Consider the following 23707-nt stretch of genomic DNA (forward strand, 5'->3'; position numbering starts at 1 on the left):
CCACATTGATATAAGAGAACCGTATCAAGAACTTTTCTTCTTAAATGGACATCTATGAGAAAACCATGCAGATGGTGCTCCATGCAAAGTTGTTTGATTTTGATAAAACTTTGCTGACATGTTCAGGTTGACCTTATATGAAAGTCATGCAAGTTTGAAGCCCTTACACTGCTGGTAACCATGGCAACGATAGAGATTTAGGGTATTTCCGAGTTTATTTATAGATGCATATACTGAAATGCATAGATTTCATAGATTTCTCAAATAAAAATAAATACTATAAAACTTTTGAGTGCTTAAATACTTTAATAGCACAGATAGGATGTGTATGAAGTAAAAATCACATAATTTTATTAAACTATAGAAAATAAGGGCGTGGCAAAACACATAAAGTGATAAAAAATATGGCCTTTTCATCAAATCACACTAAAACAGACACTACAGCCCAAAAGTCGCTTTAATTTACCCTAAATGTCAGACATACATTGCATTTTCTTTGGTTCAAAATATGTTGAAGGGATTTCGGTTGCAAATTAATTTTATAGATTTTATTGATCATTTAGATAGCCTCCCCCCCTTTTTTTGTGTATTTTCGCAATAAATTGAGGAAAGTCTCATATTTCAATAAAACCAAGCATTCAAAAATAAATACTTGAATTATACAGATTGTATTATGCAAAATAGGTAATTCAAATAGAAAATTCAAATTGAAATAGATTTTTGTGTCATAAACAATAGTAAGCATCAGGCTTAAAAAAGGGGGGAGCTGCCAAAAACAAATTTTTTTTGGTATTTTTTTTATTACACATTCCTTCAGTACACTTGTCCTTACTACTTTAAAGAGTAAAATCCTTTCATTTCTTCCTAGTAATCCTATTTTATTTATTGCAGCTTGCTAATTACTAAAGTTTTATTCTGGTTACTCAAAAATGATATGAAATTTAATGTCAAGTTCATCATATTGAAAAATCTTAAGTATTGACATTCAGAATATGTGTTCTACAGGTAAACAAAGTTAAGAAAGTTGCAACCTTTTACTTGCATGCTGGTAACAATATAAGTCATTTTGATCATGAGTACCTGAGACAGTGATGATAAAATCTGAATTTCTATTGTACAAAGGGAGATAATCCAATAAAAATGTTGTTTTTTAAAACCTTAAAATTGCATGTACATATTTATTTAAACTAACATAAGCTTCATCAATTTGATAAAATATAAACATATCTCTATTTGGTTATCTGGTGAGAAAGATAATAGTGCATTTGAGCATATACTATTGGTTTGCTTTTGTTGTAGTACTTTCTAAAATTCTCCTCGAGAAATGTCTAAATTTATAAATTCCTTTTAGCATTGATATATTTTTAAATATTTCAATCTGTTTTAATGATCATAAATGTTTTTTTTTTTTATAGCATTAGTATTATATTTAACAATCAATGAAGATGATACAATAACACAAAATGATGCTTAAATGCAAGAATAAGATTACATGTACTATAAACATACAAAGTAACATAAAAGTTAATTCAAATTGACTTAGCAGCACAAGAAAATTGTTGCATTATGTATGGAATTTAGGGACATATTAAATTGTTTCCATACTATCTGAAAAAAAATTACATACATGTAACTACATGAACTACGAAAGGTAATTTACTAATAATTCAATCAATAAAACTAGTTAGTCAATCTAAGTAACAATTTCTGACAAATGAAAAGATTTTAATATTTATCAAATGGGCAAGTACAACCGTAATCTTCTTGATTGTCTTCAATATTGATGACCTTTTTATACAGAAGTAATTTTAGACTTCTTCTTTGCTGATGAGAAAGCCATTCTGATGGTGAGACAGTGAGAACACTCTAAGTCCTTGCAAATGTCTCTCTCTTCTCATTTGTGTTGCAACTGTGTGTTGACTTGGTTGTTGTTAAGACTTCGGCAAGATTCACATTGCTGTTTTTTTTCTTTTTTTCAAAGCATACCTATGAGTTCCATTTCAATTTGTTTTTATTTGAGCTTGCAATTTGTTCACACCAACAGGAAAAATCAAAGACAGATCAGAGCCATATTCAAGTATTCGTAATCAGTCTTGTTTCATGAACTCTAGTTATTTTTGGATCACCAAATGTCTGTAAAAAATAATAAGAAAACAATTGTTATCCATTAAATGATTGAAATTTCCTAAAAAGAAATTTATTATTAACTTGGTCTTAGTGTAAATGTGTTTCGATTATCACAACTCTGACATTCCAGTACATAGAATAAGAAATAAAGTATACTAGTTAAAAATGGACCTAAATTTGATTTTTTTCTTATTCCAAGCTGCAGCAAACTTAATTTTAATGAAGTTAAATTTGCAGATTTCATCTTGATTTAATTAATGACATTATGACAGCACAAAAATAAGGAGATGAGTATTGATTACAAATGAGACAAATATCCACAAAAGATCAAATGAAATGAATGTAAGTCCCCTGTACAACCTTCAACAATGAGATTTAAACAGCTCAAGTACTTTTTATTACAACGCAGAGATTGCACCTTAATGAGGTTGGTGGGGGGGGGGGGGGGGGGTTGGGGAGGGGGGCTAGTATAGACACTACATTCAAACTTAATCCACATGATACAGTTCAAAATTTGCTTGTGGTAAAAGAACTTATGATTTTAAAATTGGACTTGTGCCAATATCCAAATTCTAAAGTCTAAAAGACATGATTAGATTTCTCATATCAAAGAACCCCATATATTCCGTTTTTAATGAATTTATACAACGTTTAAGTTAATCTGAATCAACTTGAAAACTGAGCCCAAATTATAAATCTAAACATGCTAAATGCATGATAACATTTAGCATAGAAAAAAACACCTTTAATAATATTTTAATAAACTAACAAAGCATGTTTTGCCCCTTTGATCTTTTTTTCAATTTGAAAACAAATATTAAAAATCTAAACATATTTATAAAAAGCTTTTAACCCAAAAAAGTACTTTTAAACAAAAGTGCACACGCTGAAATGTCTCGCCTTCCTACTAATCATTGCTATTATAATGATAGACCTAACTATAAAGCTTTATTACAACTGTCACTTAAACTCAACATTAACCAAAGAAAAGGAAACATTGATCAATGAACCATGAAAATGAGGTCAAGGTCAGATGAACCATTCCAGGCAGACATGTACAGCTAACATTTCTTCAATACAACAAATACAGTTGACGTATTGCTTATAAATTAAAAAAACAGACCAAATCACAAACACTTAATACTTATTAATGGACCATGAAAATGAGGTCAAATAAAACCTGTGTAACAGACATATAGATCATAAAATATTTCCATACACCAAATATAGTTGACTAATGCATAAAGTATTAGAAAAATAGACCAAATCTCAAAAACTTAACTTTGACCACTGAATCATGAAAATGAAGTCAAGGCCTGATGACACCTGTCAGCTAGACATGTACACCTTACAATCATTCCATACAACAAATATAGTAGACCTATTGCATATAGAATAAGAAACACAGACCAAAACACAAAAACTTAACTATAACCACTGAACCATGAAAATGAGGTCAAGGTTAGATGACACCTGCCAGTGGGACATGTACACCTTACAGTCCTTCCATACACAGAATATACTAGCCCTATTGCTTATAGTATCTGAGATATGGACTTGACCGCCAAAACTTAACCTTGTTCACTGACCATGAAATGAGGTCGAGGTCAAGTGAAAACTGTATGATGGGCATGAGTACCTTGCAAGGTACGCACATACCAAATATAGTTATCCAATTACTTATAATAAGAGAGAATTTAACATTACAAAAATTCTTAACTTTTTTTTCAAGTGGTCTCTGAACCATGAAAATGAGGTCAAGGACATTGGACATGTGACCGACGGAAAGTTCGTAACATGATGCATATATATGCAAAGTATGGAGCATCCAGGTCTTCTACCCTCTAAAATATAAAGCTTTTAAGAAGTTAGCTAACGCTGCCGGCGCCATAGCCACGCCACCGCCGGATCACTATCCCTATGTCAAGCTTTCTACAACAAAAGTTGCAGGATCGACAAAAAAATCAAACTAACTTTAGTTCTGAATCCCTTATACCTTGATGTGGTTCAATTTAAAGATTTTAAGACACGCCCGAAATTAGAAAAAATATGACTATAATGCACTGTTTAATTTTGCATAATATCAAAGAACACCAATTATTCCATTGTTTTATCAAATCAAGTTTAACTTTATTTAGATTTTAACATATTTTATTTTAAAGGATTAGACACAAGTAAAACATACCTAAAGTTTAACTTTGGACGCTTTTGACCCTAGCTGATATGGATCATTTAAAAACAAGCCAAAACATTTGAAATTGGTAAAACAATAAGCATTGAAAACAAATATATAATTAATTTTACAGCTAAATTCCTAAGGCATGTAAATCTAAGACTTCGGTTAGCTTGCATGGTTTGTTTGTATATTGTACAATTGCAATTGGCATAACGTCTAATCAAATTTAAAAGTACTCTACAAGAAGATATCAACATTAATTACAAAACTTGAATTAATATTTATACAATGGAGCAAGCAAATCTTCCAAAGTTTTACTCTACATTTAGTAGGAAAAAAGCTGTAATAATGCTCAAAGTGCTTTTTCAAAAATGAAAAATACAAATGTAGTCTTCGGGTTTACAATATATGCATGTATACTATAAATGAGGATCTGTCAAGCTGACAAGAAAACATATATTTTTTTCTAGGTTTAATTCTTATAAAAAAAACAATTTCAATTTGATGAGTAATGAAAATTTTGTTGTGTAAATTGTACTGATACATGTGATATGGCCCTTAATTGATCATAAAATAAGAATTTGAGTGTTCTGTTTGTTATTTTTACTTTTTGTTTACCAGATTCAACTTTTCAAAATTGAAGGGTTAATCTTATTTACTGAACATTTATCATGTTTTTACAATAATAAATGTAACTGGTCAATTTCAAATTTCTAAATATGATTATATTTCACAAATAATGCCACAACACAGATCTTATTTGCTGTCTATTTAGTAGTCTCTTGTTATGACTTGTCTGATTCATATTTTTATCAATTATATCATATATTTACCTATATGATTTCCTATCATATCTGCTTTCATTTTCACATTTTTTTTGGTGCTTTTCCATCTTCAACATTAACCTGTTGATAAGAAATAAAATATTATATATGTGTGCATTTGCATGATCAGTACAGTGAGTTACATCTACATGTACATTGTACATTGAGTTGGCTTTATAGAATAATGCATTGGATCATTGAAAAAAAAGGTTTGTAGATAAGATAATTAATCTGTGTAAATGTCATAAATACTACGATATCAATCACATCATCAAGTAATTCATTTCTTCAGTATTGTTATTTTGAATTTGTTTTATCTGAGTAATCTGTAATGTTATAATCTCATATTGCCCCTTCTGTGCCCTTTAATTTGGAATACATTTGTAAGCATATTCTATTCTGATTCTATTTTATTAACTGATAGAAGTAAATACATGTACAAGTTCTCTTTCCATGTTTATAACTGTGATACATGACCTTCAATTAGGAAACATAAAGAAAAAGTCTCACAGTAACAAATATTTAGAGAGAAAAAAAACAAGCTCATAGTCTGTAAAACATGTTTTTGAGTTCCTGTTCAAAGGGTTTTACACTAGTAATTTTGGGGTCCTTTATCATTTTCATAGCTTGTTGTTCCGTGTGAGCCAAGGCTCTGTGTTGAAGGCCGTACATTGACCTATAATGGTTTACTTTTATAAATTGTTATTTGGATGAATAGGCACTCATACCACATCTTCCTATATCTATCTACTGAATGTTTTCTTTTTCAATGGGTTATATTTAAAAACAGGGATTTGAAGCAACCATTAATTTTGAATTAGGAGAAAAAACCTGAGTCAACGGACCCTTTAATATTGACAATTTGGAAAACAAACTCAGGGCGAACTTTGTAATCAAATATATATTTTATCATGATTATTATAGATTTCTTGAGAGAAAGAAAAAAGTCTTTCTCTTAAAATTAAGAAGGCAAACACATCAATCTTTTAGTTTCAAAAGAATTCTGAATCATTATAAATGTATGTCAATGAAAATTAAATCAGTGTTTGCTTCAAGAAAATTATGAAAATACCCCCCCCCCCCCCCCCCCCCTTTCTTTTTCTCCCAAAGACAAATGGTCAATGCTCTTCTTCCTATATTTATGAGTTGATGTGATGTTTCTACAGTAGGTCTTTTTATGGTGTCAAATTGCCTTTTCTAACCAAAAGAAATAAATAACAAACTTACCACAACCAAATGTAACTGAACGTTTTGCCTTCGAATTTCCGTTGCTAGATTTGCAAGGGTCATGAAAGGATGACAGCAACTCATTTTTTCTTCTTGTCCAATGCAATCCAACTCCTGTCCATGTTTGCAGCATATGCATTTAAAATTATGTTATGTGAGTCTGAAACCTAGACATGATAGTGATAGTCTAGCCTCATAAGTCATGTCTAGACTATCTGATCAGGATCAGACTTATCCCAATGGCAGTAGGAATGTCTTAGCCACATGGTTTACTATGTCTTTGTTACACTCTTTCAATGAAAGTATGTTTTTGGCTACACCATTTTCATCAAAAATACCATTATTTTCTATCCTTCTGCACATTTGTTGATTTCCCTCCTTCTTCTTCTTTCCTCTATATAACTTCCTCCAATAGTTGGAGTACACCAACCTTACTAAATTAAGGTTGGTTAAACCCTTATAATAATTAATTATTCAGTGAAAACACAACTATTTAAAAATAACATTATAAAAAATATATACAGTTAAATCCCTGAAAAAATAATAATAATAACTTCTATGTAAATGTGTCACAATTAAAAGGTTATTAATAGAGTTTTAAGAAAGTTTTGAATATTATTTACAGGACATACATTATAGTAAAAAATCTTTACATTCACTAAAACAGTGTTACTAAAAGGTAAAAATGAAATATAAAAATAAATAGTTTTCAGATTTCTGCCTGCTACAGCTACTACATCTGTCTATGTGTACTACTAGGCGATTTATATAAATCAATAAAATCATGCATATAAGCTTATATGTCCTAAGCGATCTGATTATGCATAGCCATTATAACATGTATAACTATCTGTTATATATATAAATATATATACAACTCGTCTAAACATCAACCCAACAATGTTAGATCTGTAAATTTGCTTTCGCAAATTTTTGGTTCTTCCCTCGCCGGGATTCGAACCCATGCTACTGTGATATCGTGACACCAAATCGCCTGCACTGCAGCCGTCCCGCTAGACCACACGACCACCTGGGCTCTAAAAAAAGAGCTTTCGGTGGCCATATGTTACCTTTCCACGTCAGTTTTTAATCTAGCGGCGTACTACAGTACATGATATATTAGGCATGAAGATGTTATTGTTACAGATCAGCTAAATTATCTATAGTAAAGGATCCTACAAATTAATGTAAGATACAGTCACAGAAAACGTTGCTTTCGCAAATTTTTGGTTCTTCCCTCGCCGGGATTCGAACCCATGCTACTGTGATATCGTGACACCAAATCGCCTGCACTGCAGCCGTCCCGCTAGACCACACGACCACCTGGGCTCTAAAAAAAGAGCTTTCCGTGGCCATATGTTACCTTTCCACGTCAGTTTTTAATCTAGCGGCGTACTACAGTACATGATATATTAGGCATGAAGATGTTATTGTTACAGATCAGCTAAATTATCTATAGTAAAGGATCCTACAAATTAATGTAAGATACAGTCACAGAAAATAATATATATATATATGTGTGTGTAGCTACTGGGTATTAAAGCTAAACATGCATATTTATTCCCTTTATAGGTATAGCGCGGCACAACCACACTGACCAGTTATTCTACTATTTCATGGATTTTCTCAGCATTTAATTTTACATACAGGATTGATAGGTTTAGCGCGGAACACCCACACTGACCTAGTTGTTCTGTACAAAAGGCTTGGCGGTGACTTTACATTAAAGATAAGCAATGTTTCATACTACGGAGTTTAAGACAGCAAATGAAGGTATAGCGCGGGACAGCCATATTAACCTAATGAAGATTTAAAATTCGGTGTATAAGATTGATGTAATTGAGGTTTAGCGCGGAACAACCACACTGACCTAGTTGTACTGTCGAAAAATCATTAATGATTATTCCTTAGATTGTCCAGAGAATAAGCCATATTTCATTTCGTGAAATTGAAGATAGCTGATTAAGGTATAGCGCGGTACACATGGTACAACCACACTGACCTTATAGGAACTAGATATTAAGAAAGGATACTCTCTTTAGATGGAGTCTATAACATAGGTTCCTGCTTAGTTCTTCTATTGAATTAAGAAAAAGGTCATCCAGAGGGAGTATATTGTTTAGAGCCAGTTGCTGACAATCCAAGATTAGTTGGGCAATACATGTTCTCTCGTTAAAGTTAGAATTCCAGTTGCCTAGCCCAATTTTATTGCTGAAATTGCTGTACGTGAAGGAAGAGCTTGTATTTGTCTCAAAAAATTCACATGGAAATCTCTTAGCACCTTAATGTCCCCATTATGGGGACATTAAGTTGCTAAGAATTTATTGAGTGGCAGAACTTCCTTCTGTTATTGACATTAAATCTACCTTTTATTGTGAAGAGTTTTACAAAGGGAGATAATTTTAGGTATATTTTTCAGTTTTTCATCTTTTATTCAAATAAGCTTATATCAATTTGCAACGAAAATCCCGTTAAGGAATAGTAGTTTGTAGTGAACCATAACGTTTAACAAAATATTGTTTCAATTTGAGTGACTTTTGAGGTTTTATGGACATTTTCAGTAAAGGCTGAATTCAAATTTTAGAAAAACGTTAATAAAAATAAAAACAAAAATAAAGGTTGAAATAAGATCAAAATTACAGTTTATTTTTAGTAGAAAGTCTGAATTTTAAGGTAAAACTATTTTTTTTCTCATATAATACTTTGAACTATTCAATAAAAAAAAAAAAATGTCCATTTTCAACAACATTTTTCAGCAAATTTGGTACTAAAATAGAATTGCTCTGTATTCACATATTTTGAGATAAATTGTCATTTTTTAAACATAGAACTATTATGATAGTTGTACTTAATACTTTACTAGGAACCCAAAATCAGCTGAAAATTCCATAACCCCTTTCATAATTTTTTTTTGATTTTGCATGGTTTTCTCGTAGACATTCATTTAAGTCAAAAGAAGTTAATGTAGCGATCGATAGTCATGATAGTGAGTCGGAATATAACAAATGGATTAGTCAGGGTCCGAGTCTCTCTTAGGGCCGACATTGACTTATGTTGTAGATCTTAATAAATACGCATGCGCAACATGAGAGAAATATCGCTGCATTGAAAACGAAATCGAAAGTAAAGATCAATTTTTCGTACTATATGGTATTACAAAGGTGAAATTAACAATGCATTAGTCAGTTCTATAAATTTATCCAATGTTTAACTTGATGCTCTTTCAAAAGACCATAGAAAAGAAACATGTCACCTCCTCTTTATGCTGAGCATGCGAAACAACTTCCTTCTTGCAATTTTCAGATCTTAGCTTTTGGAAAAGTTCTCAACAGTAACCATACAATAAAGACATGTTAGCATTTTTCATTTCATTTGGGAATCGATGTCCAAACATTATACTGATTTGGGGACCTACTGCAAGTGTGAAAAAATAAAGTTTGTCCTTTGATCTTTGACTTTATGGATAGAACTTGTTTCATAAGCAATCATTATCATGATTATAATGTTTTAAGTCAATATGGATATAAATCTTAAAGAAACATTTTTCAAACTGTAAAGCGAAGACTAGTCAACTCTCTTGTATGTCTTTAAAGATGTAGAATGATAAAAAAAATGTTAATGGATTCTCCTTCTTGTAAGTTGTATAAACATGAGGGGGGATAGGACCTTTATCAGGACTCCGGGATCGGCTGTTTTTAAGCTCCGGATATCGGGACTGACCCTTTCGGGATCCAGGAATTCTTGTTTTTCGAATTTTGGGACGTCGGGATTCACATTATTTAAATTCGGGACTTCGGGATTTCGTGTTTTTAAGCCCGGGAGAACCCCTCCTATCCCCCCTCAAACATGGTCTAGTGTACACCATTACAGTTGTTTATTTGTTATGTAACATGCTGACTATAAATAAAGCTTTGAATTGAATTGAATTGTTGAGGTTGTGCCAAATGAATAATAACACTCAAAGGCCAGTTAAGTGCAAGAAGAATAAACATTCACACCCAAAGTCCAATTCCCACCCTACTCGTTTGTGCCCAATTTTTATTGGTTTTGTGTTTGATAACTTGTAATTGAGTTTTGGTAAATTTATGTATTATCTATAAATATATATATTTTTTCATTGTTTTTAAATAAAGTGATATTCTGGCAATGTTTTTTTTGTGTCATGGTAAGCACATTGCTATAAACATTTTTTTATTTCATCATGTGTTCATTGTTTTTAAATAAAGTGAGATTCTGACACCATTTAATAAACATGATACATGTAAATGGTAAGCATGGTAAGTGTATTGCTATAAATATGTTTGATTCATTGTTTCTAGTAAAAAAATGTTGGTCTAAGTTTTATTTAATTCAAAACTTTATCAGATGACAATACATGTACATTAGTCCAAAAATCAAGGCTTACAGAATAAGACATAGGCATTTAAATTCAGTCTCCGACCCAAGATATCACAGGCATGTTTTAGTATATATATAAAAGTTAACAACCATAGAAAAATCAATTGAGCATAGTAAGCTTTAAAATGATAAAAGGCCTGACAAACATGGTAAATGTGAAAGTGGCCAATTGACTTATACAAAATTTTATCTGAAACTAGGTGACCAAATTCAACCATCATCATCTTGTTTAAAAAAGAAAGGGCTATCCACATGGCTGGCTTGGCACAAAATAGAACGCAGGGGTAGTGTAAGCTTTGTCTTGTCTTAAAAACTGCTATAAATAGTTAAAATCTGACAGTTACAAAAATGTTGAACTGTTGAAAGTATAAGGGAAAATGGATTACATTTTTGTATTAACTCTAAAGCCTTCATTTCTATAAGATATTTATCATGTTAATGAATTGTTTTACAGATATTTTTTTTTTATAAAGTAATTGCCCATTGGACATGTTGGATAGATAAAACATGTGCAACACAGGGGACATTTGTATTTTGTTAATTAATCAACAATCAATCAATATTTACATATTTATATGTTGTCTGCTCTATCATGTCTATGGTTGGGTTGTTGTCGATTTGACACATTCCCAATTTCCTTTCTCAATTTTATGAAATAATGTATAAAATTTTGTTTAACAGTTAAAGATTTAAACAGACTACTGTGATGGCAGGAGCTTTAGGAAACAAGTTATTCTGTGCTGCTATAGACTTCGGTACAACATATTCAGGTTATGCCTTTAGTTCTAAGGATGATTATACAAAGGAACCAACTAAGATAAACACAAATATTTGGTCTGGATCTAAACTACTTTCATTAAAAGCGCCAACAGCTGTCTTACTTGATTCAAGTCAGGAATTTGTCGCATTTGGATATGAGGCTGAGAATAAGTACTCCGAATTAGTTGCTGATGAAGAACATGAAGAATATTATTATTTTCATAGATTTAAGATGCTTCTCCATGAGAGGGTGAGTATAAGTCTTAAAACAAACCAGAACTCTTGATTATCGTGACTAATCAAGTACCAGTGTTCTAATAACAGGAAACTCAATACAAAACTTCATGATCATAAATGAAATGATTTTTCATTTCCTATCTTTTATTAAATCCATTTTTAGATGGGTCTAGCTGAAGCACACCTCCGGGTGTGGAAGTTTCTTGATGCATTAAGACCTATCAATTGGGGGCCTTCAACTGTTGACAGCTCTTTGGTCGGGTTGTTTTTTGGTTGGGTTGTTGTCTCTTTTACACATTCCCTATTTCCGTTTTTCAATTTTATGTTGAACCCTAAAAAGTTTATGTATAATGGACTTTAAACCCTCTACATTGCTTTTTGGGACATAACACTAGTTTTTTGTTTCGCCTTGACGGATTCAAAAAGCAAGACATAGGTATGCTGTATCTGGCGATGGCAATGGCCTCAATAATGTATTAGTTTGTGAATTATAATAAGTCAATGGTATTTGGTATGCAGTCACTGAGTGAGTTGTATTAGCATTGGCACATTTCATTTACATGAAGATTGTTCAACCATGTAACTCGGTCATGGTTCATTGACTTTGAATATTTGCCTAACTTGTGTAAGATGTTAAAGTATTGCTATGTGGATTTCAACATATGCATAATCAAAATTACAAAAAGTCAAGACATATCTCTGTGATAACAGTTTATAGGAATTATATTGCTCATTAACTTCATGTAATGATTTAAGGGGCACTAGCTGTCACATTCATGGTCACCCATTTGACTCAAATTCATGAAATTCTCATATTTGATTTATAATAATGTAAAACATTTAGCAAAACTACCAAAAGTTTAATATAAACAGTTTACAAAGCATGGGGAAGGGAATATGTAGGTTCGTTTCGTGTGAATTTTAGTCCAGACACCATCTAATTAACTATCGATTTGACCTCAGATGACCATATAAAAGATGTTAACATCAATAAAGATATGAATAGATTAAACCAACACGTGTAATTGGATTTTTATAGGTCTGTTTGATTTTATTTTATAGATTAGAAATGCGAATGATTTTATATGGATTGAATCAGTAATCAAATGATTTACTGTAGTTTCACTTTCATTGTTGATACCCTTTTCTCTAAAATAACTAGTAAGCATACAATGCATGAGTTGTCAATCTCTAGCTAGGGGTTAAATTGAAGTTCACATGAATATGGATTTAATGAGGTCGAATTATTCACTTGCAAGTGAATAAGTAATTATCAATGTTTCTTCGCTTAATTCAACAAAATTATACCATTTTGACTGCTAAAAGCGAATTATTATTTCACTATTTCACTCTCATTATTGATTGAACAGAAAAAATCTTCCTTTAGATTTTTTTATATATCTCGTAGCTAGTTCCCCTTTAAGTTAGCAATAATCTAATCAATATTTTGTTGACACCTACTGAATCTTAATACTTAAATAGTATAATTAGATTCAAAGAGCAGTTACACATTTACAGAGTTGAAGATAGAAACTTGACACTGATGCTTTTAACAAGGGAGTGGACAGGGGGTCCCTAATTCCCACTTCCGCCTAAGATGAAAATAGGTCAAAAGAATATCCCTGAGATTATCTCTATTTTAACTACCCCCTCTTCCCTCAGTTCCTGCCCCTGACTACAATTTCCTGTGTCAAAATGGTCAAAGATTCCAGGGGAGACTTGATTTTGTATTTAAACTATGATTTATCAGTGTTTACTGTCTTCTTATTGTAAGGGACAAGGAAATCCAGGCCTGTAGCCAGGAATTTCCAAAGGGGGGGTCGTTTGACTCACAAACTTGACTTTAACAGTCACAATTCGAACAGAACATCGACTTTAACAGTGCTAATTTGTTTTCAAGGGGGGGGGTCGTCCGAACCCCCCTGGCTACGGGTATGAAATCACTTTCATGAATAGAAGGAGATATTGATCTTACAGGAAACTTTTAAGAAGAATCATTTGGTATTAATACTTGATATTATATTACCCAGCAATACTCGAGTGTAGGAGTACTTCTTGACATCCCTAAGATCTACACATGTGTATATATTATAAGCATGATAAGTACTAGCACAGTGACATATTCATGTAACTCAATTCATTTGCTTAAAATTTTTTTTCCCCAGAGAATCACGAGAGATATAAAGATAAAAGATGAGCTGGATAAAGAGATGGAAGCCTTGAAGGTGTTTCAGTATGCAATTCAGTTCCTGAAGGATCATTTATTTAAGAGTATATCGGATAAAATTAAAGGTATCCAGGAGAATGATTTACACTATGTTCTAACAGTACCTGCCATATGGGAAGACTCTGCCAAACAGTTTATGAGAGAAGCTGCTACTAGGGTTTGTTCTAGATTTATTTCACATCCGTGTTATAAAACATATTTACTTGATTCTGAGATTTTTTTTATTGGTTTAATCTTTGAAGTTTACTTCCAATGTTCATGATAGAATAAAATACCAATACATACACTTCAGATAACTGCTCCTTAGTGTTATGATTTACAACTGCATTTGTAAACAAACTGTTACATGTGTTACAAGGATAAGACTTGTGTTAAAGCAACCAAACCATGCTAATCAGCTTGTTATGGGACAAAAGTGAGTTCTCATTAAAAATATGTCCTATCATTTCAACTAAAATCAATATTTTTCAAAATTTATTTACCAAGTAACCGTAACAGCGATTTTTATAAAATATATACCAAAAGATGTAGAAATGTCTGAAGTTTTATTGTTTATTTAGCCCTAATTTTCTTTGGTTTCGTTATCATCATCTGATGAGTAAAACACAAATGCAAATTTTTACAATGTTAGTTTGGTTAGAATAATAGCAAACTTATCAAGAAATACTTTTCTTTGTGTTCATCTCGCCAGAAAATTAAAAAGAGCAAAAATAATATTATAACCAAATAAACAATAAAACTTCAGACATTTCTACATCTTTTGGTATCTACATTATCAATGGTTATGAAAATCGCTCATACAGTTACTTTGAAATAATTTTTTGAAAAATATTGATTTTAGTTGAAATGATAGGACTTTTTTTTTACTGGGAACACACTTTTGTCCAATGACTGTACTTCTTAGAATAGCTCACTGAGTGAGTGAGGGTATCAAGAAAAGTACTGTAGAAATTATTTTACATGATTAAATAACATTTGTCTATGTAAATGATGTACTAGATAAATGACTTTCTTAGTGCTTATCAATGTAGTGGAAGATCCAGAACTTTTTATCCTCACACTTTATTCTTGTGGCAGTATGAATCTTTAATATCGACGTATAATTAACAATGTGTCATCCTAACACAGACAATGACAGAGGCAATGATTACTAGTATATCAAATAAATGGCTAAAAATTAAAAAAAAAATCAAATGTTATTGCCTCAATGCTAAATTTAACAGCAGCAACTGAAATGTGGTGCTGAGTTAAAAGCACCTCTATGAATCTAGCATGTCTAGTGTATATATAAACTTTTTATTCCTGTTGTCATACTGCTATTATTATCCCCCCAACGTATTCTAAAAAGTTTTACCCTCGCCTGGGTAAGTATTTATGTCCCTTACTTGTATGAATGAAATTAGTTTCTGTTCCCTTATTTTAGTTTGCCATAACCAAATAATTGTATGAAACTTATGCCCAAAACTAATAACCACAAAACACAGGTCAAGTTTGAATTTTGTGGCGTCTCTTTTACCATTGTAGAGTTATGCTCTTTTACAAATGGAAAAGTTGATTGAGTTTGTATTTTCCTTTTCTAAATTTAGTTTGTCTTAACCAAATGTTATAAACTTATACACAATGCTCATTACCTCAAAACACATATCAAATTTGAATTTTGGTGGTGTCAGTTATAACTTTCTAGAGTTATGCCCCTTTAAAAATGTAAAAATTGTTGATTTTTTTTCTTCTTTTCTGTTCTCTAACTTTAGTTCGTTCACCCAAATGTTTGAATTTTGATGGAGTCATTTTTGTCGAGCCTTTGACTTAAGTCGAAAAAGCGAGAATAAGCATTCCTACATTCAGGCGTCGTCAGCGGCGTCAACAAATATTCACTCTGTGGTTAAAGTTTTTTAAATTTTAATAACTTTCTTAAACTATACTGGATTTCTACCAAACTTTGACAGAAGCTTGTTTATGATCATAAGATAGTACATGTATCCAGAAGTAAATTTTGTAAAAATAAAATTCCATTTTTTCCGTATTTTACTATAAATGGACGTAGTTTTTTCTGCGGGGAAACAAAACATTCACTCTGTGGTTAAAGTTTTTAGAATTTTAATAACTTTCTCCAAATATCCTGGGTTTGTACCAAACTTGGACAGAAGCTTGTTTATGATCATAAGATAGTATCCAGAAGTAAATTTTGTAAAAATAAAATTCCATTTCTTCCGTATTTTACTATAAATGGACTTAGTTTTTTCTACAGGGAAACAAAACATTCACTCTGTGGTTAAAGTTTTTAGAATTTTAATAACTTTCTCAAACTATCCTGGGTTTGTAACAAACTTGGACAGAAGCTTGTTTATGATTATAAGATAATATCCAGAAGTAAATTTTGTAAAAATAAAATTCCATTTTTTCCGTATTTTACTTATAAATGGAAACAAAACATTCACTCTGTGGTTAAAGTTTTTAGAATTTTAATAACTTTCTCAAACTATCCTGGGTTTGTACCCAACTTGGACAGAAGCTTGTTTATGATCATTAGATAATATCCAGAAGTAAATTTTGTAAAAATAAAATTCCATTTTTTCCGTATTATACTTATAAATGGACTTAGTTTTTTCTGCAGGGAAACATTACATTCACTCTGTGGTTAAAGTTTTTAGAATTTTAATAACTTTCTTAAACTAACCTGGGTTTGTACCCAACTTGGACAGAAGCTTGTTTATGATCATAAGATAGTATCCAGAAGTAAATTTTGTAAATAAATAAATCCATTTTTTCCATATTTTACTTTCAAATGGACTTAGTTTTTCTGCGGGGAACCATTACTTTCGCTCTGTGGTTAAAGTTTTTAAAATTTTAATAACTTTCTTAAACTATCCTGGTTTTGTACCTAACTTGAACAGAAGCTTATTTATGATCATAAGATTGTATCCAGGAGTAAAGTTTGTAAAAAGATTACTACATTTTTTCTGTAATTTAATTTTAAATGGACTTAGATTTTCTTACAATCATAAAATAGTAACAATAGGAATATTTTTATTGATTTTTTTCCTCATTGTTGTTGAGCCTGCGATTAACAGCAAAAATAGGCGAGACACTGGGTTCCGTGGAACCCTTACAAATTTTTACTACTCTAGGGCTATGCCCTGTTACAGATTGAAACATTGCTGATTTTTTTGGTTTCCATTCTTTAACTTAAATTTGTCTCAACTAAATGTGTAGAAATGTATACACAATGTTATAACCCCAAAACTCAGATCATGCACAAATGTTTGTAGCCACACTTTTACAGTTCTTGAATTGTTATAAAAAAGAAGATGTGGTATGATTACCAATGAGACAACTATCCATAAAAGACTAAAATGACACAAACATTAACAACTATAGGTCACCGTATGGCCTTCAACAATGAGCAAAGCTCATACCGCATAGTCAGCTATAAAAGGCCCAGATAAGACAATGTAAAACAAAAGAGAAAACTAATGGCCTTATTTATGTAAAAAAATGAATTGTTACCCTTTATAAGTTATATGCTATAGAAGGGGGCATAATTTGTGTCCCTTGGACACATTCCCTATTTATTGATCAAAGCCTTTAATATAAATACACTTTCATTACAGTACTAGTTGTATTGATTTAAGTTAACTGTTTTATTAAAAAAAAGATGTGGTATTTTTTGCAAATGAACCAATGCTATACAAAAGAGTTCAAAGAAGTAAGATATATTATGAACTATAGGCCACTATATATAGGCCATTATCATCAACAATGAGAAAAAAACGCATACCATATAGTAAGCTATAAAAGGCCTTGATATGAAACATGTGAAACTATTCAAACTAGATGAAAAAAAAAATTAACGGGTTAATCAGGAAAAAAACAATTTCCTAAAAACAAAAATGAAGGACCTAAATCAATAAATAAATACTAAAATCGCCGACCCTTGACATGGCATGGGCACATACAGAAATTGACAGAACTGTCTGTATATTTGATTGTTTTAGATCTATAGTTTACAGTTGCAATAGAAAATATCATATTTTATATCACCAACATATGAAAAAAAGTGATGTTTGATATATTATTCCTGAAAAGACAATGGTTTATTTAAAAACATAAAAGCTGTAATTAAATACATATTTGAAATAATACATGTCTATACCCTATTCAAATTATTACACATCTACAGTTGCAAACTTTCTAGAGGTGCTATCCAGCACTTTAATTTATAGTTGTAAAAGGGAAGTAATATTTTAGTTATTGCCCTTGGACAGAAAAGATGAAATATGTGCAACACAGGGATATTGGTACTGTCATGACTGTGTTCATTTATTTGTAGTTATTATGTTACTATATTTATTTGATATTTCAGTCAAAACCCCTTTCTCATTACAAAAATATTTTCTTCCCATGCTCATCAATCAAAATATCCTATTCTCTGCCAATTTGGCTTTTTTTGTACAATTAAGTAACATTTTATTTCTAATTCTTCTACACATCAAAATTAATTTAACCCCAGTTCTTAATAAAAGTATGTATTGCTCAATCAATGTTAATATTTTAAAACAAACTTTTGCACAGATGAGTACATCATCATTTCACATGCAATGAGCTAACAAATTTCATTTGGCTCTTAGGAGCCTTTTGTTGAATATCCATATGAGTTAATTTTCTATTATCGCTATTTTGTGCATTTTCCTTTGAACTTTTTTTATGATAATTTTCATATGCTTCTCGCTTGATATGGAAAAATTATCGCTAGAAAATAAGGAGGTCATGTGGCGTTGCTAACAAAATTGACATTGAAATTGACAACGTTGTCATAGGTAAAATAGCGATAAACAGATCATCATTGGTCATCTCAACTCAATTGCTTTTCTCACTTTCGCTGTACCAGCTCAAGGGAGAATATCAATCTCGTTGAGATAATCAACGATAATCTATAATTCTCTATAAACTTTATATATATATATATTTACAGGCTGGTATAAAAAGTGGCCAGTTGAGTATTGCTTTAGAGCCTGAAGCAGCTTCTATTTACTGCCAGCATCTTAAGACTGATAGACAGGGGGATGCTAAAGAGAAAAATGCTTTTGCACAGACAATTAAAGCAGGAATGAAGTACATGGTAGTTGACCTTGGAGGTAAATAAGTTTGACCTTTGAACAAGTTGAAAGGGCAGGACACAAAGTCAGCTACTTTTTGTTCATCTTTGCAAGAATGATCTTGCAGGCCACAACTAATGTTTCTGTGATAACCATCACCAAATATGCCTCAAACAAACAGCTTTAAATAAAAGATGGAAAACTCGTTTCCAACTTTAAGGCAATTGCAGAAAGAGAAAAGAAAAAAAAGTTAAATCTTTTCTTTGCTGCACACAACATACATTGACATATGAAATCTTCATAAGGCCAACTTAAATAAATTAGTAGATTTTCATTTAGAAATTAAAGTAAATGGGGCAGGTGGGAGGATTTTATTTTTTATTTTTTTCATTTCCTATGAATCCCTCTGGTGACGTGTTCTTCATATATGCATGTGTAATAATAAGCTCATATATAAATATCATGTATAAGGAATTGTACATAATTTTCAATCTTGATATATATCTCTTATTGGCAATCACTGTTATACATGTAATTGCTGCTTTAGAAATCTATTTTTAGTAAACAGTAAAAACATGGAGAAATGCTCTCTTCAGTTGGACTACCTTCACCAATTTTTTTTTTTATCTTTCTAAGCTTTATTTTGTTGTCTCCATAAAATGAAGCAAATATGGATTGGTATGCAACACAAGAATTATGAGAACAGAATAAAATGAAAACTCAAACCATTTTGAATATCAATGAATATAATAGGGTTGGTGCTTTTATGATTCTTCTTCAAGATGCAAATATAATTATAATGTAAAACATGAACTTAACAAAAAAGAAGAAGTTGTTTAATGACTCTATTGAGGGTATTGGGACAAAGGGTGTTTAATGACTTTCAACAAAAAACAATGTCCATAGGTAATATAAGTGTATGTTTGCCGACTATTTAAACTCAGTGTATGTTTGCCAACTTTTAAAACTCAATGAACTGTCACAAATCTAACAGTTTCCTGCTTGTGTCAATTTTTTATTTTAATCATGTCATGTTTTTGTACAAATGTGTTCCATAGCGCTTTGGATATAAATCATAGTTAAAAAATATCAATAAAATAAATCCACAGTTTTCTAATCACAGAAATTTGTGTCATAACACGATTTGCATTCTTGGACACAGCGTATTACTTGTAACCCGAAAATATTTCTTACCCTTCTTTAATCAATCTCTATTCTTGGAAGATGATGTTGTCATCATAGAGCTGCAGAATGATTGAAAACTGAAATTTGAAACGAAGATTTGAATGAAACAAAATTTTTGATGGTTACTGCGAACAGAAATAAACATCTCATTGGCACTCACACCACATCTTCCTATATCTACAGAATTGAAAATCTTAAATTGAAAAAAAAATAAAAATCGGGGCAGGACAATTTCAGAGGGTTGGGCAAGGATGAAAATCTATCAACATGATCAATTAATTTTAATTTGCCTAATAGAGATATTTACAGTATTTTCTGATTATTGTTTGAAATTCTCTAAAATTTCTTTGCCCATCATGCTCATTTGAAACAAATTTGACAGGAGCATTTTTTTCCATCAAACCACCTTTATTTCCATCCTTCTTAACATCAGATGGAATATATGCCATCATATTTTCTATTAGGGGGGTAAAAATGCCATCCAATTTTCCATCAAAAGAATGCTGATGGAAATAGTATTCTTAATTTCCATCATCTTTTGATGGAATTTTTAGGGTACTCCATGACAAGTTATTGATCAATTTAGCTTTTTATTCCAGTTCAATGAAATTTCAACAGGTAGGGGCCATGCAATTATCTCAGAATGTTTGTTTATAATTAACTTCATGTCATTGTTTTGCAGGTGGCACTGCCGATATTACAGTTCATCAGAGATATGGAGATGGTTCACTTAAGGAAGTTGTTCCAGCCAGTGGTGGTCCCTGGGGTGGTAAATCTATAGATGAAGCTTTCCATAGCTTTCTCAAAAGAATTTGTGGACCCAAAGTAATGGAAGAATTAAGAAAAACTGAACTTGAAGACTTTATTGACCTATTTAGAGAATTTGAAACTAAAAAGAGGTCAATACGTGTAGATCAAACTAACAAAGTAGTCGTTACATTACCTGTTGCTCTAATTGATTTAGTTAAAAGCCATAGAGGTAAAATGGAGACGGCTCTAGAGCAATCACCGTATGGTCAAGCAGTTTCCTACAGCAAGCAAAAGTTACACATTTCCCCAGATACATTTAGAGATTTATTCAAATCTACGACCGAAGCCTTAATAAAACATCTAGAAAGAATGTTTCGTGATGACAAGTTATCAGACTTAGAAAATCTTATTATGGTGGGAGGATTTTCAGAATGTGAGCTTATACAGCATAGAATGAAAGAAAAATTTGGAAAACATAAAAAGATAATTATTCCTGAAGAAGCAGGTCTTGCTGTCCTTAAAGGAGCAGTTTTATATGGCCACCAACCAAAGGCTATCAGCGCCAGAGTACTGCGTCGTACTTATGGTATCCAGAGCTGGCCAGAGTGGGATCCTCAGATGCATCCAGAATCAAAGAAAGTCAATCTGGGTGGTGTTAATCGTTGTAAGGATGTATTCTTTAAATATGTTCAGGTTGGTCAGCAAGTGGAGACTGGACATGAAGAGTCCCAGGTTTTCCAAGCTTTGAAACCAGATGAAAGAACCCTAGAGTGCACAATCTACGTATCAACAGACCCTAACCCACGGTACGTTACCGATCCAAGCTGTCAGAGACTAGGTAACCTTATCATTCCGTTACCAGAAATCAGAGCTGGACAAACATTAGAGATAGAAGAGACAATGGTATTTGGTGACACTGAACTTTTAGTCCGGGCTAGAGACTTACACACCGGACGAGTTGTTGAGACGCAGTTTGATTTGTTATAGAGTGCTGAACTAGAATATCATGTACTAAGGGATTCATTGTACTTTGGTATGCTAACTGTACAATGTATTAATATAGTATATTGTAAGAAATATTTGTCTTACTTACTTGTTATAGACTTTTATCATATAAAACATAGGAATCAAATTCATAAGTGCCATGTGATAACTATATAGAGGTATCTGTAATTCATCAAGTGGTAAATGTTGTTAAATATTTCCATTTCCCTAAAATTTTGCATGCAGCAATTTTATATAACAAGTATCAATTGATAATTAAATTGTCACACATTAAGTTTATAAGTGGATGCTTGCAAATCTTCAAATACTATACTTTACTTTCATTTCTTAAAGGAAAAAAATCACCCTTAAATCATTTATATCATAAATCATTTGCAAAACAACTTTACTAGCACATTTTCAGACCATCAATCATGGAATTGATACCCTTAAATTTAGCCTTATCCATCAAAATAGTAGTTGTAGAAAAAATATTTTATAAGTTATATGTTTTCTCAATTATATCATTTCTGATCTGTATTGATTGAAACAGAGTTAATAAGGATTTTTTTCTAAACAATATCTCTTTTTATCATGTCTATTTTTTAGTCACAGGAGTTAACAATTGCCAAGGTATTCTTATAAATTTGTAGACTTTCATTAATAAAACAGTTCAGAAAGAATAATCTCAGATAGTTTTGTGATCTATTTTTAGCTCACCTGGCCCGAAGGGCCAAGTGAGCTTTTCCCATCACTTGGCGTCCGGCGTCTGTCGTCGTCGTCCGTCGTCATCCGTCGTCGTTAACTTTTACAAAAATCTTCTCCTCTGAAACTACTGGGCCAAATTAAACCAAACTTGGCCACAATCATCATTGGGGTATCTAGTTTAAAAAATGTGTGACATGACCCGCCAAACCAAACAAGATGGCCGCCATGGCTAAAAATAGAACATAGGGGTAAAATGCAGTTTTTGGCTTATAACTCAAAAACCAAAGCATTTATAGCAAATCGAACATGGGGTAAAAATGTTTATCAAGTCAAGATCTATCTGCCCTGAAATTTTCAGATGAATCGGTCAATCGGTTGTTGGGTTGCTGCCCCTGAATTGGTAATTTTGAGGAAATTTTGCTGTATTTGGTTTCTATCTTGAATATTATTATAGATAGAGATAAACTGTAAACAGCAATAATGTTCAGCAAAGTAAGATCTACAAATAAGTCAACATGATTGAAATGGTCAGTTGACCCGTTTAGGAGTTATTGCTTTATAGTCAATTTTTAACCATTTTTCGTAAATTAGAGTAATCATTCACAAAAATCTTCTCCTCTGAAACTACTGGGCCAAATTAAACCAAACTTGGCCACAATCATCTTTGGGGTATCTTGTTTAAAAAATGTGTGGGGTGACCTGTTCAACCAACCAAGATGGCTGCCACAGCTAAAAATAGAACATAGGGGTAAAATGCTGTTTTTGGCTTATAACTCAAAAACCAAAGCATTTTGAGGAAATCTGACATGAGATAAAAATGTTTATCAGGTCAAGATCTATCTGCTCTGAAATTTTCAGATGAATCAGTCAACCTGTTGTTGGGTTGCTGCCCCTGAATTGGTAATTTTGAGGAAATTTTGCTGTTTTTGGTTATTATCTTGAATATTATTATAGATAGAGATAAACTGTAAACATCAATAATGTTCAGCAAAGTTAGATTTACAAATAA

General features: G+C 31.7%; 1 protein-coding gene and 1 long non-coding RNA gene across 2 annotated transcripts; one reads left to right on the top strand and one right to left on the bottom strand.

Moving 5' to 3' along the window:
• Positions 1–371: 371 nt before the first annotated feature.
• LOC134696879 (uncharacterized) lies at positions 372–6724 on the bottom strand. Its single transcript, XR_010103030.1, has 3 exons — positions 6355–6724; positions 5137–5208; positions 372–2133 (listed from the first exon to the last, which is right to left on the bottom strand). It is a non-coding gene; the product is annotated as an uncharacterized LOC134696879 (long non-coding RNA).
• A 2685-nt stretch (positions 6725–9409) lies between these two features.
• Positions 9410–22495, top strand: LOC134697114 (heat shock 70 kDa protein 12A-like). The gene is made up of 5 exons (XM_063559157.1): positions 9410–9515; positions 11434–11761; positions 13914–14132; positions 18948–19110; positions 20939–22495. The coding sequence occupies exons 2-5, from the start codon at positions 11459–11461 to the stop codon at positions 21991–21993; spliced, it is 1740 nt and encodes a 579-aa protein (XP_063415227.1). The 5' UTR covers positions 9410–9515; positions 11434–11458; the 3' UTR covers positions 21994–22495.
• Positions 22496–23707: the final 1212 nt, after the last annotated feature.

The sequence above is a fragment of the Mytilus trossulus genome, chromosome 14 (genome assembly GCF_036588685.1).
Source record: "Mytilus trossulus isolate FHL-02 chromosome 14, PNRI_Mtr1.1.1.hap1, whole genome shotgun sequence".
NCBI lineage: Eukaryota > Metazoa > Mollusca > Bivalvia > Mytilida > Mytilidae > Mytilus > Mytilus trossulus.

Coding starts and splice junctions, on each gene's coding strand:
- LOC134697114 (XM_063559157.1), top strand. CDS start 11,459: ATGGCAGGAGCTTTAGGAAACAAGTTATTCTGTGCTGCTATAGACTTC. Junction 11,762..13,913: donor AGATGCTTCTCCATGAGAGG/GTGAGTATAAGT, acceptor TTTTTTCCCCAG/AGAATCACGAGAGATATAAA. Junction 14,133..18,947: donor TGAGAGAAGCTGCTACTAGG/GTTTGTTCTAGA, acceptor ATATATTTACAG/GCTGGTATAAAAAGTGGCCA.